At 33.0% G+C, this 18,584-nt stretch overlaps 1 protein-coding gene across 3 annotated transcripts in view; it reads right to left on the bottom strand.

Moving 5' to 3' along the window:
* Positions 1-18,584, bottom strand: part of LOC132701001 (cadherin-89D) — a 267,876-nt gene that overhangs the window by 66,564 nt on the left and 182,728 nt on the right. For all 3 annotated transcript variants that reach the window (XM_060668612.1, XM_060668611.1, XM_060668610.1), the window contains exons 12-13: positions 6,424-6,579; positions 357-534 (exon numbers count right to left, since the gene is read on the bottom strand). In XM_060668612.1, the coding sequence (XP_060524595.1) occupies positions 357-534; positions 6,424-6,579 (334 nt within the window). The remainder of the gene's footprint in view (positions 1-356; positions 535-6,423; positions 6,580-18,584) is intronic.

The raw sequence follows: 18,584 nt of genomic DNA on the forward strand, positions 1-18,584 counted from the left end.
GTTCTATAAGGGGCTAACAGTAGTCAAATTTAGTCACGGGGTCGGTTGTAAAAGCACTATAATTCTGTTCGAAGTTCGACAAACTAGGCCAATCATACTAATAATGTATGTACTCGGCAAAAAAACTGTTACAATAATGATGGAGGTATTCAATTACATCTTGTATAGAAGTTGCAGTTACCGAGAGAGGAGCATATTACAATTAAAAACAAAAAAAAAGTCTAGTATTTGACATGCTAATTGACAGAACCAAATACTGTAGAAGCGTGTCTTTGGTCGTGGTTGGTGTTCGTTTTTCCATGTTTCTCATAATATTGAAATATAGAGCGGTTATTACTGTTATCCGATTAACTTACTTCATGAGAATGGTCCGTTCGTCATTAGGGTCCACAAGGTGCAACGTTACGTTGGTAACCAAAGATAAATCACGCTCATTGGAAACGACACCTTCGAAATCGTAACGTAATCTGTCGTATTTTTTCAATTCTTCCACCACCGTTATGACTCCAGACTTCTCTTCGACGGCGAATGGAACTGCAAAAAATTGTCGCTGTTTGGTTGCCATAAGGAATAACAGGAATATACAATAGATTAAAATAATCTATGTTATTGTTGGTTCATATTTCAAATCAATAATATTGGTTTCGATTTATATACGTTTATACAGGGTAATTCAAATTATCTGTGTCCTATTGATACTTGATTGATATTGGTGTTTGACAAAATAGCTCAAAACCAAAAGCACATTATCACTGCCACTTTTTCTAATTACAGACGGAACGCCTCGTCTTTCTGAAGCTATCATCTCTTTTTATGGACGAAATAATGAATTTCCAAACATAACAGTTCTTTTGGTCCTGATTCCATTATCTGATATGAAGTAACTGGTAAAGATAAAAATAATAATTGGATCAGGAGAGAATCTCGTTAAACATTCGCACATAAGCATTTCCGTAAAAAAGTTCTATGCGGATCCCTCGTTCTTTGATTAGAGCCACGTTGTTTACGGACTTTGCATTGACTCTAATGACAAACGTGGAATTCTCCTACATATGTTTGGAATTCGACATAGACATCATATATTATATAATCTTTGTGATAACCAAAACGCTTGGTCAAATATCTCAGATATTAGATATTTTCCGTACCGTTTATTCTACTAATAAGTATCCCCCTGACCTGTATAGTAAAACAAGGCGACAAAAAAAACGTAAATAACCTTAAACTTAGAAAGGCCAACAAAATAGTCACATCATCACATAGAAGTGAATTATCTTAACTTAAACAATGAAAATAATAATAAAAAATATGTATATATATATTTATATATATATATATATATATATATATATATATATATATATATATATATATATATATATATATATATATATATATATATATATATATATATATATATATATATATATATATATATATATATATATATATATATATATATATATATATATATATATATATATGTGAAATTTCGTTTAAAGCAGTGCTGCTCTTGTTGCTGTCAACAAACTTCAGTAAAAGATTTATTAGAAATTTCACAAAATTGCAAAAATAAATACAGCAGTTAGTGTAATGAAACTTTACACAAATAAAATAGCTTATATTCTAGTTCACATAATTAAAAACTCTTTGAAATTTAGTAACTTTCCGGAAATAAGTTCGCAAAAATGGAGTCTACGACTACATCAGAATGATTTTATCAAACCCAAAATACCTTGTTTACGGAATTTGTATTAACTCTAATGACAAATGTGGAATTCTCCGGCTTATATATGGAATTCGTATTCCTATATTACATAATCTTTGTGATAACCGCATCGCTTGGTAAAATATTTGTGTCCCGCTTATTCCACAAAATATTCACTAATAAGTCTCCTCCTTAGCTGTCTAATAAAACGAAAAAGTCAAAAAAATAGTCACACCAATGAATGGAGTTCAATTCTCCTAACTTAACTTAACAATCGAAACAATGTCCTGTATCGTATAAGATATATATGTAAAATTTTAATTTTTAAAGATACTTCCACAGGCTACTGTAATACTTTTTATAAAAGGATTCCTCCTGCATGGGGAAACAGCTAACGTTTCGCCAAGAAACTTAAACAGTCTACTGTAATACATTTTATAAAACTTCATCAATCATCCTATTGGATTCTTCAGGCCTTGACTGAAACTGGCTCGCATTTTACGCTGTGCCTACTTATACATGGTTTAAGGGGGGCGGGGCTAAATGAGGGGCATAAACACCGTTTCGGATGACTGATTCCCATATAACCTTCTCATCTTAACTGAAAAATGCTTATAACGGTAAAATTTTTGAACAAACGTAGGGAACAGCTATGGGTTCTCCACTGTCATCAGTCATCGCGAATATATTTATGAAAGCCGTTGAGAAGAAAGCTCTTGACACCTTCCATCTAAAACCAAAATTATGGAAACATTCGTTTTACCGTTGAAATAGAAACTAATAACAATCTCCCTATCTTAGATATTCTTATCAATAGAAAATCAGACCTAACATAGGGTCATTGTGTTTACAGAAAACCTACTCACACATACCGATATCTTAATGCATTGTCACATCACCATCCGACCCAAAAATCATCGGTTATCAACTCTCTTCTTTACAGAGCCGTAAAACTATCTCAGTCCAAGTCATTGAACCCAGAATTAAAACACCTCACCTCTGCTCTTCTCTCTAATAATTTCCACATTAAAGATATTAAACGTTCCATCACAAAATACACTTGACCACAATCTTCAAATAGCAATGAAATCGAAAGCAATCCCACACTTGCGACTATTGCCCTTCCTTATATTCAAAACATCACTGACCCCATATCAAAAGTTCTAAAGAAATATAAAGTCAAAACCAGATTTACCGCTTGTCCCAAAATCTCTCGATATCTTCGATACGTAAAGGACAAAATTCCATTTGAGATGCCAGGAGTTTAAAGCATTCCATGCATATGGCGGCAAAGAATACATTGGAGAGACCGGACAAAAAATATCAACTAGGTTCAAAAAACACGAAACAGCCTCAAGACTGAAAAAAATAAACTCATCAGCAGTTGCCGAACACAATTACGAAACGGGACATAAAATTTTATTCGATGAAACTAAAATTCTTGCATGTAATCAATTCTTCTATTAACGGAAAATCCGAGAAATCTATAACTAACCTAATCATCTTAACGGTGACTCAGGTCTCTACCTGTCACCAATATGGGAATCAGTCAATCGAGACGGTGTTTATGTCCCCTTCAAACAATATATAAGCAGGTGCAGAGTAAAATTTGAGCCAGTTTCAGTCAAGCTCTGAAGAAGCCAACAGGATGATGGGCGAAACGTTAGCTAGTTCGAGTCAACAAAAACCGACGCAGAAAGAATCCAGAAGTTTTATGAAAAGTACATGTAAAATTTTCTTTAAAATTATGTTGCTGTATATGAGGCAATAAACTTAAGGTTAAGTTTTCCTATATCTAATTTGAAGAGAAACCCTTTTTTTGCCTTCATGTGCAAGTACTTGATTTTTTTTAAAGACCTCTTTCTTGATTAATTAATTTGCTATAATAGCCGTCTAATAAACATAGTGCCAAACTTAATTATCAAAAGAGTCTGTGCCCCTTTTGAGTGTAAAATTCTCCAACGTAATCGATGCATTTACAATCCGTTTCAGTAATAGAATAATTAGAAATATAACAAAAATTCAAAAATTAATACAGCAGTTAGTGTAATTAAACTTTATATAAATAAAATAGCTCATATTCTAGATCATACAAATAACAACTCTTCAGAATTTAGTATCTTTCCGGAAAAACAAAAGTTCGCAAAAATTAACTCAGTGTATTAAAAAGGTAGTCTTACAGACTTAAATAATTATCAACTTATTAAACTTCTCTCAAGTTTTTCTAAAATATCTGAGATGGTGATGTGTTTTCGATTTAAAAATTTTGTCGAAAAACGCAGTTTATTCTCACAATTACAACATGGTTGTCTAAAGAGGAGGGAGGAGAAGGGTTCGATTTAAAAGAATCGTTTTCAATCACTTGGAAGATAAAAGTATACCTTTGTACTTATTCCTTGATTTTAGTAAAAAGTATGACTGCATTCTTCGAGGCATATTTGCGTAATAAACTTTACAGATACCGAATAACAGGAAATGCCTAGGACTGTATTAACATATAGTGATTCAAAGTGTTGATGATTTTATAAAATCCAAAACAATATAAAACAAAATTGGCATGGATCAGGGGAGTATTCTTAGCCCTGTATAATTTATTATTTATATAAATAATTTCCCGTTAACGATGAAATTTTAGAAATTACATACTAAGCCGACGACTATCAACTAATTAATATCACGGAGAAATAAAACATAAGTTTAACGCAAAACTAGCTGAGTTTGGTATCTTTCAAAAACCAAGGATAAAATAGGAACTTAAAGTGAAACTAAATTTGACTAAATTAAATTCAGTAACAGTTGGCATGTTAGAACTTTAATAGCAACGGAATATATCTTGTTAGTGGGGTGTTTAAATTCAATAACATTACCAATTATATTTTTAGTAACAGAAAAAAATTGACGATACAATCCGAAGAACTAAGGAGTGTTTTTTTTTCGATATATAGAACTTTAAGTTGCAATAAAACAACGATGGATTATTCGATTGACATGAATTTTATTTATCCGAAAGATAGTCGTGTGGTACTATATTTTAAATATGATTTCTGGCATATGACCGCCACGGCTGGCGCGGTCATATGCCAGCTGGCGCGGTACAATATGGACGTCCAATTTTAGATGACTTGTTCCAATATTTGTGGCCGTATATCGCCAATAACATGGCGAATGTTGTCTTCCAAATGGTCAAGCGTTTGTGGCTTATCCGCATAGACCAATAACTTTACATAGCCCCACAGAAAGTACTCTAGCGGTGTTAAATCACAAGATCTTGGAGGCCAATTCACAGGTCCAAAACGTGAAATTAGGCGGTCACCAAACGTGTCTTTCAATAAATCGATTGTGGCACGAGCTGTGTGACATGTTGCGCCGTCTTGTTGAAACCACATCTCCTGGACATCATGGTTATTCAATTCAGGAATGAAAGAGTTAGTAATCATAGCTCTATACCGATCACCATTGACTGTAACGTTCTGGCCATCATCGTTTTTGAAGAAGTACGAATCAATGATTCCATCAGCCCATAAAGCGCACCAAACAGTCAGTTTTTCTGGATGCAACGGTGTTTCGAAATACACTTGCGGATTAGCTTCGCTCCAAATGCGGCAGTTTTGTTTGTTGACGTAGCCATTCAACCAGAAGTGCGCTTCATCGTTAAACAAAATTCGCTTATAAAAATCGGGAACAACGGCAATCTCGTTTTGGGCCCATTCGACGAATCTACACATTACTTGATGATCGTTTGGCTTCAATTCTTGCACGAGTTGGATTTTGTAAGCACGTCCTTCCGCAAAATATTCCATAAAGTGGATGGACACAGATCCAATTCCTGTGCTCGATCGTGGATGGACTCATTCGGGTCTTCCTCGATGCTACGCTATAAAGCAGCAATAGCTTCTTCTGTACGCACCGTATGGCGTCTCTGGAGATGCGAGTCATCAATAAGAGTAAACGTGGTGCGAAAACGTTCCATGGTTAATCGAATTTACTGCTCTGATGGACGATTTTGTCGACGATAAAATGGACGTAGTGCGCGATACGTATTGCGCACAGAAATATTATTTTCGAAATAAAAATACACTATTTACAAGCGTTGTTCAGGCGTGAGTCTATTCATGATGAATTGCCAAACCAAACTGAGAATAAATCACTCGAGAGCTGTTAAATCGGTCGCCATCTTGAACAGTAATGCCAACTTAAAGTTCTATACATCGAAAAAAAAACACCCATTATAAGCCAGGAGAATAATATATTGTTTCTTGAAATCAACTTGTTTGTTGCTCTATTTTCCGCTCAGCCATTATTTTCTTATATAATTTTTGTATTTCTTTATTTTCTTGTAAGTGAAATAGTCCACAATATATATTCTTATTGTTACAGTGAATTTGAAAACTTGAAAGGTTTGCTGTAATTTACCGATATTCAGGGTTCTAGCTTACTGCGAAATCAATAGCACATATGAACAATTTTTTTGAGTAACTTCCCTAGTCTCGCTCAAAACACCTAATGTTCCCCCGTGTATTAAGTTGTGCTTGGCTTTACCAATACATAGTTTCGAATAGTTAAATTATAACAATTTTGTTGGTATGTACCAGGTAGTACTCCCTTATGGTAAACTGTAGCTATTTTAAAGACAGGTCTTTATTTACTTATTTTCCTAATTGGTATGTAATTATTATATGATTAATGAAGTTCTACAATTCACTGTTAGTACCTACCTCCTTCATGATAGCTGTGAAGCAAATCAAAAACCAGCTTATTTTTGTCAGGAACTTCGCTGACACGTAGCTGACCCACGCTAGTTCCGATTCCAACATTAGCTCCGACCCAAAATTCGTACGGTGCGCCGATAAACTCTGGGTAGCCCTTCTGCCCTGAGAAAAAAGCGGATTTTAGATAACTCTAGTAAATTACTTTCGACACTCAAGTTGGTTTATAAGTAGACAGATTACAAAAAAATCTCATGTCTATTCCACTAAAGGAAATTATTGCCTCCTACATAGTAGGTTTAGTAAAACTGGTGGTCAAAAAAATATATTTTTCCCTGAAGAAAAACTTTTCTACTTCATTCCTTTAAAAGATAAACAATAATTTTAAGAGTAAAACAAAAAATTCCACAAATCTTCATTATAAAGATATGCAATGTCATTGGGGATATCTCGGTTCATGGTGGATCATGGTGGTATTTTTTTTTATGAAACGAAAGATGCTGTCAACAAAATGTTATAATATCTATATTTAATATTATAATATTTTAATATGACTTCTTACAGTAATCCATGAAATACAAATAAATTAACATTATGATTACTAAATATTTTATATAATAAATATATTATAGCATAATTTTATATATTTGACAATTAGTTAGTTTCAGTTCATTAATATTAATTACTATCAAGTAATAAATTATTATTTTAACGCATTAAGTAATACCTTGGGGCGGGCAGGCACATTGCTCACTTCCCTTTCTGTGGCATTTCGCAGATCTTCCATTGAGAATTTAATTTAGTTAAATTTAGTTTTACTTCCAAGTTAACGTCGTCATTTCATCCTTGTATTTTGAAAGATGCCAAACTCAGCTAGTGTTGCATTAAACTTGTATTTCATTTTCTTGATATTAATTAATTGATAGTCATGAACGGCAGCGTATAAGTTATTTGTATAAATAGTAAATAATATAGAGCTAAAATTACTCCCCTGAGCCAAGTCATTTTTTGTTTTCTTTTGTTTTGGGTTTGATAAAATCATTCTAATCCAGTCGTGGACATTTTAAAAGTTTAATGTACTGACTTAATTTTTGCGAACTTTTTTCCGGAAAGTTACTAAATTTCAAAGAGTTTTTAATTATGTGAACTAGAATATAAGCTATTTTATTTGTGTAAAGTTTCATTACACTAACTGCTGTATTTATTTTTGCAATTTTGTGAAATTTCTAATAAATCTTTTACTGAAGTTTGTTGACAGCAACAAGAGCAGCACTGTTTTAAACGAAATTTGACATACATATATTTTTTATTATTATTTTCATTGTTTAAGTTAAGATAATTGACTTCTATGTGATGATGTGACTATTTTGTTGGCCTCTCTAAGATTAAGGTTCTTTAAGTTTTTTTTTTGTCGGCTTGTTTTACTATACACGTCAGGGGGATACTTATTAGTAGAATACGGTACGCAAAATATCTAATATCTGAGATATTTAACCAAGCGTTTTGGTTATCACAAATATTATATAACATATGATGTCTACGTCGAATTCCAAAGATATGTAGGAGAATTCCACGTTTGTCATTAGAGTCAATGCAAAGTCCGTAAACAATGTTGCTCTAATCAAAGAACGAGGGATCCGCATAGAACTTTTTTACGGAAAAGCTTATGTGTGAGTTTTTAAGGAGATTATGTAGTGACCATATTATTATTTTTACCTTGACCAGTTACTCCATGACATATAATCTACATGGTTCTGTTTTTGTTATCAAGATTAAAAATTGTTTGTTAAATCACACAAGAGCCTATGATAAATTATAAATCAGTGAAAATTCTTTATGTCGCCCATAAGAAGCGATGATGGCTTCAGAAAGACGAGGCGTTGCACTTGTAACTAGAAAAAGTGACATTGATAAAGTGCTTTTGGTTTTGAGCTATCTTGTCAAACACAAGTTATAATAAATATATTGTTTTGGTATCAATAGAACACAGACAATTTGAATAAACGTGTATTAGTTTTAGCTCATTAGCATTAGTTAATATCTAGTGCTAAATTATTATTTAAACGCATTCCTTACTTCCCTTTCTGTGGGATTTAGCATATCTATTGTGTGATTCTGATTTTTGAAAATTTGATTTTGAAGCCTCATAAGAAGTGTTATCAAATGCTGATAAGTCAGGAAACTCGGTTGGCCATCTTATGGGACTGTGAGTGGCAATACAATTATTAGCAGAATTAGTATCTAAACATGGACGTGTGCTTTTTTAACATTTTTAGATTTTGGAACTCCACTTAGGTTAGTTTTAAGTCTACCAAATATTCGTTTGTTGAGTTGTCTCCACTCTGGTTACATAAAAGTAAAATATATTTTATTATCCATTATCCATTATCCAGTGGAGATGCTTCATCGGTATTTTCACAACACAGCACAAAACAACACAGCATGCCATATTTGCCGATATTTCAAAGGTCGCCATTCACTGCCGAAATATTTATAACAATTTGATTAACATTAACAATATTCAGTGCGTTTTGCAACATTGATTATATTTCGACAGACAAAGCGCCGTTCTGTTCTATCAGAAACAAGTCTCTAAAATAACAACTTAGAACAAAAATTGCACATTAACTAAAATTAAAAACAAATGGTAAACTGCCCTTAGCGGATACAATACAATGACGTAAAATTGCACACGGTTATTTATTTAAATTTAAAAATGTCATAATTCAAAAAATAAAAAATGAATGTATTTTTAATTCTTCGATAGCTTACATATTAACGGCGATACGAGCAGTACCGCAAATCACGAAATTTCGAAAATTGTCCTATAGCTCAGAAACGCAATGGGATTAACAAATTCTATTGACGGCATCTCTCGTTTCACAAAAAAAGTAGCACCATGTCCAGCAAAACGCAAGCCTCTAGTTTTACCCGAAACCGAGATATCGGGCAATGACAATGAATTTCGGACATACTGTACACTTGCATAACATGATGTGGTGTGATAAAGTGCTCCATGTTTATTTACAAATTTGCAGCTCTGCTTCTTATATTAATATTATATAATATTTAAATTCGAATTGTATTTAATTTTGAATATGTATTACTCTTGCAAATATTCCTTATCTTTTAATGTGATTAGGTGATTTATTCAGCCATTTTGTACTCTCTCATTAAGTTTGTTTGTTGTTGTGTGCTACCCATGATATACTTGGTTAACTTAGAACCGTGTTTGAATAAAGAGAATTTTATTTGGTAATTATCTATTATGAATTCAATGGTTAGTAACTAAAATCATACAATATCTGTTCTGGTTTCGAAGAGAATAATAAGTCCTTGTCATCTCTTTTTTGATTTTTAGAGAGTTTTTGAGGTGTATAGAATTAATAGTCAGCTCATATTTATTAGCAGCGTACCGAAGGGACGCATACTGGTAGCATTTCTATTTATAATATTTCTTGATTTTTCAAAGGAACTGGCTAGTGTAATACTATTTATAAAACTTCCGGATTGGTCCTGTGTCGGTTGTTGTTGAATTGAACTTGCTGACGTTTCGCAGATCATCCTGTTGGTTTCTTCAGAGTTTAACAAAAACTACTGACTCGCATTGTACTCTACAGGAGCTAGAGGAGGGACATGAACGTTGTCTCGGATGACTGTTTCCCATATTGGAGATAGGTAAAGACCTGACTCGCGGTTAAGAAGATTATTTGTTTTCTGATAGAATCATATAGATTTCTATAGACTCTCGGATTTTTCATTTGGACGAATTGCTTACATTCAAACATTTTTGTTTTATCGAATAAAATTTTATATCCGGTTTCGTGATTGTGTTCGGCAGCCGCTGATGAGTTTATTTGCCTTAGTCTTAAAGCTTTTTCATGTTCTTTGGGCCTAGTTAATCTTCTTCGCCTGGTCTCTAAAATGTATTCTTTGGAGCATATGCATGGAATGTTGTAAACCCCTGGATCTCAAACGGAATTTTGTCATTGATGGATTGAAGATGTTGAGAGACTATTGGAAAAGTGGTAAATCTGATGTTGACGTTATTGTTATTAAGAATTTTTTTTATGGTCAGCGATGTTTTGAATGTAAGACTGGACAAATATGACAAGTGTAGGATTGCTTTCTGACTTTGGAAAGTTATGAGAAAATGGTAAACACAAAAAAAAAATCAAAAAATCTTGACGAATATAACACACCTTTTTTTAAACAGAACAGCCTATTTTCAAAATATTTTGAGTTTATTTTAAAATTCTTGAACTTTCCTTGTTAATAACAATATACGGGGGGGGGGGGGCAAGGCGGCCCCCTAGAGCAACCCCTCAAAAATTGATCAATTAACCAAAAAGTTTTTTTTCTAGCTATTTGTACATTTTTAGCCCTTTGCGTAATACCAGGGCTAAAATGGGCCGCTTAAAAATGCTAAGAAAATGATTCCCTATTATTATAACCGAATCATAATTAATTTACTGAAAGTGTAATTATTTATATTATTATATCGATAGAAAAATAGTTACTAATCAATAAGGATTTCTTTATTAAATACTTTTTAATACGTAATTATAATTATTATATATAACATTATAAATAGGGGAGAGTGGAGTACGACGGCCAGAAGCTTCGCCAACATTTGGGTAAATTTAGTTAAAGTTAATCAAAAATAAATCGGATTGATGATTAAAATCCACAAAAAAATAATAAAAAGCTTAAGTGGGCCGCCTTGCCGCACCCTCCCCCATACCAAAATGTAATAGTTCTTCCAATATTTCAATTTGTCACACTGCCATTTACTTTATTTACTTTCACTTTTTCAATATTTACTTTTCTTTTGAAGACTCTTCGTATAACAGTAATTTTCTATGTCAAACAGGCACTGTCCGATTTTTACCCGACAACTGAGTTAATAAATTCACAAAATGTATTGTGATGTCAGTAATTTGAGAAAAAAAGGATTTTCCTTAAGCTGCATTAATTGATATGATTTATATACTAGTGACGACGAAAGAAATACTTTCTTGGCAATAAAACTACCCTAGTAGACGTGTACCAACTAAGAAATCTCTTCAGTATTTAATGGAACAGTTTGATGCTAGTGGTAGTAAAATAGTACAGCTACTGATCATAGATGCATTATTGTTCAACAATTAATCCATTCTGAGTACAAGAGTGTAACACCGAAAGCATTGGTCACTTAATGTGTGGTGTGGAATAAAACTCTTTAAAGTCATTGGACCATTTTTTACCATCTAGAAGTTCGAGAATTTGTTACTAATCATCAATCAGTAGTTGTCGAACACAATCATAAACGGGGACATTAAATGTTATTCGATAACACTAAAATTCTTGCATGTAATCACTTCTACCAACGAAAAATCTGAGAATCGATAGAAATCATTGCGACTCAGATATTTGATATTGACCAATAAGGGAATCAGTCATTTGAGACAATATTCATGTCCCTCCTTTAGTTCCGCCCCCTCAAACAATATATAAGCAGGTGCAGAGTAGAATGCAAGCCAGTTTCAGTTAAGATCTCAAAAAAACAACCCGGTAATTGTCGAAACATCATCAAGTTTGATATAGAAAACAACAACACAAGACGAATCCAAAAAAAATGTAAATAGTAGATATTACAGTAGTCAGTGGAAGTTACTTTCAAAAAATTCTTCAAAATAATATTTAACTGTGCATCCCAACAATCTTTGCAACTTTTGTATCTACCATTTTCTCATAACTTTACTCTATCGCTGACTCACTGTACAGTCCTGCCTGTCTTATCCAATTAAGTGCTGGGATAACTGAGTCAGAGCTGGTGGTTTTGAGAGCTTAAAAAAGAATGTTTTATTGCAACATACATACTTAATTTATTATTATTTCCCACTTTCCACAACTTCTTATCGACACCATCTCTTCTATGGTGCATATAAAAAATAATACATCAATTACTCCCAATACAATCTTAGAGTAAATTTAAATTGGGTCTCTTTGTTTTATTTAAATTGCAACGTCTAGGAACTCTTGCGTTGTTTTTATAAGTTTATCGAACTTTCTTTTTATTCTAACTAAACTAATTAAATAATATTACTGCTATTGCGTTGAAGAATTTTCGCCTAAGTTTTGTTATTGTTACTTAAACTCCGAAAAACACATATCACAACGCGTATAATTTCTTTAAATTGCGAATAAATAGCTTCGTATCATGACAAGTGGGGCACAATGGAAAAACTTTTCGTATTTTGTTCTTTCTATGTGCGAGGTTTTATTGCCCATTTCACTAAACGGCACTGGTTGAATAAGAGAAGAATAATCCATTACGGATTATTGTTCGTTTGATAGAAGATTTATAGCCTAATATTCGTTCCTTCAATCTAAAAAAACTATAAGTATTCTCATTGTTACGAAAGTTTGGAAGATCCACACATCCTACTCTTTTTTAAATTCACAATTTTTATACAGAATTTCGTAAAACATCAACCGCTTTCTTGCAGAGAAGTTATGATTTACATTTTTTAACGAAATTTGGAGAAATAAGTGTTTTTAAAACATGATCGTCTAAGCTTTTCTATTGGGTAAAGTTGGAAATGGTTCTGACCTGCAATACAACATTATCATTGATATTGGCAGGAAAAAAATGAAACACTCAAAAGTAGGTAGAAATGTGCTGATAGTTTTATTTATATTTTTAAATTTAACCTAAATTTCTTACAAAAAGTGAACACTATTACTGCGTTGTTGTTGTGTCGAAAATATTGATAACAAGAACATCGTTAAAGAAAGGTTTCATTCAAGATAAAGTACTTATCTCTCCATGCCGAGCAAAGCATTGAAACTGTTTATAATTTTTTACTTAATAGATCACAAAGTTATGTGATTTGGATAATATGCCGAGTGTTCCAGTAAAAATAGCGAGGTGCTGTATTGGAAACTTATGAAAAATCAATATTTAATTTTAAAACCCATTGTTGTTGTTTGTTGCATTTTTTTTATATTAATGTTTCTTAGTGTGAACAAATTTAGATGCTAGAGGTTTTTACTCCAATAATAAATAGTAAACTTGGAGTGGTTAAAAAAGGCCTTTTCCAGGCTATCAAACGAGCTCTCGAAAGTTTTATCTAGCATTTCGGATACGATCAACCATATTTTTAGGGGTAGTAGGGCAAGTTTCATCAACAATTTCTTTTATTCTAGTCCAAAGGACAGTAAGGTCTGGAGACCTGACAGTCCACGGAAACAAAGCGAAAGGTTTGGAAAAGTCTGGTCTAGAAAATTTCCAACTTCGCGTGAAAGGTGTGCTGGATACTCATCGTGTTGCATCCACATGTCTCTTCACGTTTTTAAAAATAACGTTTTCTAATAAAATCAGCAAGTGATTGCTTATATCATTAAAATCAATTGACTTGGAAAACACAATACACAGAATAGTGGAGATGCTTACCGAAATTCAAGTTGTTTTAGGGTGTACATTCTTTTGTTCATATTTTAGGTTAGGATAAAGGTGTTGAGATGCTGTTTCTACTGGTTTGTTGGACTCTTATTTGACTATATAATGACGTAAAAAAATATACATTTTTTTGACATTGTGGCGACAGGCTACTTTATCGTAATCACGTTTGATAATCTATGAAAACCCCCGGTGGTTATTTCAGAAATTCAAAATTATTTTCCAGCATTTTCTCTGGTCCGATTTACTTCATTTTTTTTTACAAATTTCTAGAAATGTCCTTTTCCACAATACCATAGTTCGTTGTCCTTACTGCGACAACTAGTACAGTGAAAATCATATCCGGCTAAAACACGATGGAAGCGCAAATATTTTGACGAAGGCGACAAGGACTTAGGCGGAAAGTTGAGGACATGTGCCGGGTGGCTAATTAAGGATACTCGGTCCTATCTCGAAGAGTAATTGCCGCACAAACTTGGGGTGAAAAAACTTATAGCTAAAGCGACCCCTAGAAAACGCTCGAAATTATTTTCAAGTTTCCAGGCGGCGTAGTAGCATTCTTAAAATTTAAACCCCGTTTTCTGAAAAATAATCGTATATTACATATTTTTCTCTTAATGATTTCTGCTCTATCTGTTAAATTGGACATGTAGCAAGCGGGCTAAAATATTTCTTTGCTGTTGTTTATCATCTCCACAGATAGAAAATGCACAGATATCGGAGTTTTTCTCTGAATCGGATATCTAATTTTGAAATAGTCAATGTTAGAGTTACAGATTTTAAATACGACATTATAAAAAATTTCCTATTACTGTGATAAGCTTTTTAAGATAACACATTCCAGTGGATTCAATTAGATTGTTACTAGTCCAACACTTATAACTGACAGTAGTCAAACGCTTGTTGACTACATTGTCTCTAATGAAACAACCTGTCGCATAAAGTACAGTTGTCACTAAAAATCATCCATTTTAACCATTGATGTACAAAAATTGTCCAGAGATTCTACAATAGATTCTTTCAGAAGGTGCGGGGTATAGTATGCTGATGAGTTTCAGAGTTCACTACTGGACGTTTAGTGGAATAGTTCCTACTATAATGTTGACGTAAAAGATTACGATTGTTAATAAAATAAAGACATGAAATAGACAAATACTTCAGAGAAGTAATAGATGAAAATAAGAAAATTTCAAGAGAGCTATGTAAACATTTGAAGACATTACTCCAGAATAAACGTTGATCCAGGCCAAGGAAAATTGTTTTTGAACAGGAACTGGTGAAAAAGGGACAAGGACATAGCGAATTAAATAAATATTTTGTATCATATCGGCAATAATTTGACCATCCTTTAATTTGTTGTGTTTAAATCTAACTGACAATGTGGAAAATCACAGCGTCACGGAATTCACGAGTTTTAAGAGCATTTCAATAGCTGACTGAAGAAGAATTGTGCGTGGAATGGAAAATGTTGGTGGCGGTGAATCTGGCATTTCAATGAGAGTTTTCAAAGTAGCTTTTGCGGTAGTTGCAAAGCGAATATTGAATGTTATCAATGTAGCATTGTTTAAGGGACAGTTTCCAGAGGAATGGAAGTCATCTTTGGTGGTCCCGGTATTGAAGGTTCCAGGTACTAAGCCGTATTCTAATTATAGACTAACAACTACAACTACAACTAACAAGAGATATTGTGGACAAAATAATTTAATTAAAATAATTTAATTGTTTCTAGTCAATCGGTATTTCGAATGGGACATTCTTGCGTGGTTACCATTTGTGATGAATTTGTTGGGGCAGTTGATGACAATACTTTTGTTTTGGCTGTGCCTTTGGACTTTAGAAGAGCTTTTGAGAGTGTGGATAGGGGTACTTTAATAGATAAATTAGAAAATATGGGCATAAAACACTTAGCTCTGGATTGGTTAAAATATTACTAAACCTGGCAGGACACAAAAAGTGAACTATGAGTCAGCTGTGTCTAAGTCTATCTTGATGAAGCCTGAGGTACCAGATGGAACTGTTTTAGGGCTAGTATGGTTTCCATTGTGCATAAATAACAAAAATACTTGAGCTGAAAGTTGTGAAAAGCAGTAAAATTACATTATTTGCTGAAATTACAATGATCTGTGTCTTTGGTAAGAATATGGTACAAATACAGCAAGTCATCAATGGCCACTGCTTGTATGTATTTATAAGGCTATATTGTGTCTTAGCATTAATGTCACTAAGTCGAAATTCTCTTTGTATGGCAAAAAAACATAGATTAAGTGGTTTAAATCTAGATCATTTTAATATCAATATAAATCGCGTTAATTTTCAGTATGACAAACTTATAACATATTTGGATCCACAATTAACATTTGATGCACATTGTGACTATCTAATCAGAAAGTTTTTACATATCTATATCTAGAGTAGGCAAAATTTAACATACTAGAAGCCGTACTGATTTAAAACTACACATATGTTGAATAATATTTTAAATAAAGGTTTACTAGAGTTTACTCGGCTGCCAAAAAATATTAAGGAGTGTGATTAATCAAAAACTATGTATTGGCTGAATTTGTGAATATTTAAATTTTGTTTCTGGCAGATACATCTACAATATAAATACGAGTGTTTTTTGTTATAGCTTTTATGATATATAAAGTATATATTATTCATTTGAGTAAAAATGATGGGGCATATCTGAACATTTTCGCAAAAGGGCTATTTAGCCCTAAGAAGATATCAATATAATTTTATCTAATTTAACAAAAAAACAACGGTATTACCTGTAATTTATAACCTATTATATCAACAAAAGAAATAAAAATTTTAAATATTGTCGCATCTTTGGGAATATTTTCATTATTATTGTTAACCTTCTAGTCCTAGGTGAAATAGCCAAAGTACCCCCTTGTGACTTGGTAAATATTGCGCAAAAACTCTCGTCCATGTTTAAGAAATAAATGTTTCGCCCGAGACGACTATATTGCACTGGAAAGTTTTATTATATTTTAGCAAAATTTAGAGGTATTTATGTATATCATGTTCATGGTGTTAAACTGGTTTTTCTAGTATCTAGAGAAGATGCTATTATTTTTGTTCTAGAAAACGAGTTACGAAGCACAACAAGCACGACTTGGCTGCATATGTGAAGATGTGCAATGAAGCAGAACCTGCATCCGAAGAGTACGAAGAAAAAACAAATTTACTAGCCTTTGGAAACACTTGTCCAAAATGGACTTCAAATATCGCAAAATATGCAAGAGGCAAGTAGTTATAGATTATTAGCTACCTCAAAATGGTGTCTTGACGGTATCTAAAGGGTGGTGCAATTGTTGGAAAATGTGTAGAATAACTCCGCCGCCTTATCAAGAACAACAATTTTACATGGCTGGTTAAAAAGTGGTCGGGTAACGAATGCTTTGTGGCTTAAATATGAAAGCATTAAATACCCATCCGTATGCATCGACTACCATAATTTTACACCGGCAGAATAGTTCAAGGATTATCTTCTATCTAACATTCCTCAGAACAACTCGTAGTCAACTATATAAGGTTCCAGAAGAAAGTAATACAAAGTTGGAAATTCAAAAGGACTTTTAAAAATTTTAAAAATGTATAATTTTGAGGCTTGTTACCAGAGCAAACGAAATCGATAAAACCTGCGTTATTAAACTTTTTCACTGAATTGATTATAAGCATTTTATAAGATTATTATTCATTTCACTAGACCAGTATTTCTAACAATGGGTGATAATGCCCCTTGTGGGCGTTTGAAACCTAGAGGGGGGCGTTAAGGGGCCCAAGAAAAATGCGAACGTTAGGGGGCGATGGTAGGTTTGTAATTTCTACTACACAATAATTAGTTTATATTTCTACCCTGTTTGAGGGTATAAAAACTTAAAATACTTAAAATAGATTTCGTAGGATAGCCCGCACGCCGTAAGCGATTAAGTTGTAACAATTTTCTCTTAATTGATGCAATCCAGTAGAAATCGGCTGGTTCATCGATAGTTGTCCTAACTTGCTCAGAAGAACGTCGAAAAATATTAACGAGCTTGATAGTGTTTGTCTTAATCCTGTCGATGCTTGCTGTATTTAAATCCCATATAAAAGTTCCTAATTTTTCTTATATCTTCATTAGTGGTTTCGCGCGCTATCTTTAAACAAGTATTTAAGTTCAACACTTTATTTACATATTTGTGAAACCAAAGTTATGTCGGACGCAAAAAATGGGCAACGGCACCTTTTCCTTTGTGCCTCCTTTGTTCAAAAATATTGAAGAGTCATTGTGCAATCATCTGAACACTAATCAATGTTCAATTCACGCAGAAGTGACTCGTTTTTACAATATATTTGACTCTGTTATAGGGTTCTTGGAAAACAAAGACACAGAATTGCGCAAAAACCTCATCATATCACATCATAAAGAATGATATCGCATACGAAAATAATTGATTTTCAATTCACATTCACAACAATCTATTGCCAAACTCTTCTCGACACAATGAGTCCGACCCAGATAGAAGCGTTCAATAAATAATTCAAAACCATTTATCTGTGAAAGTACTATACGTGCATTGTATAAGAGTACACTCTCTCTGAAATTATAAAAAATTAAAAATTGAAACTATGCAACTTTTCTGCATACTTTTTTTTTATCGTAAGTAGTTTCTGATTTAACGAGGAAGAGAATATTATTTGGCGCACCCTGTACTTTGATTGTTGTTGGGGATATGGG

This window comes from Cylas formicarius, unplaced genomic scaffold (genome assembly GCF_029955315.1).
Source record: "Cylas formicarius isolate icCylForm1 unplaced genomic scaffold, icCylForm1.1 PGA_scaffold_4__25_contigs__length_36172078, whole genome shotgun sequence".
Taxonomy (NCBI): Eukaryota; Metazoa; Arthropoda; class Insecta; order Coleoptera; family Brentidae; genus Cylas; species Cylas formicarius.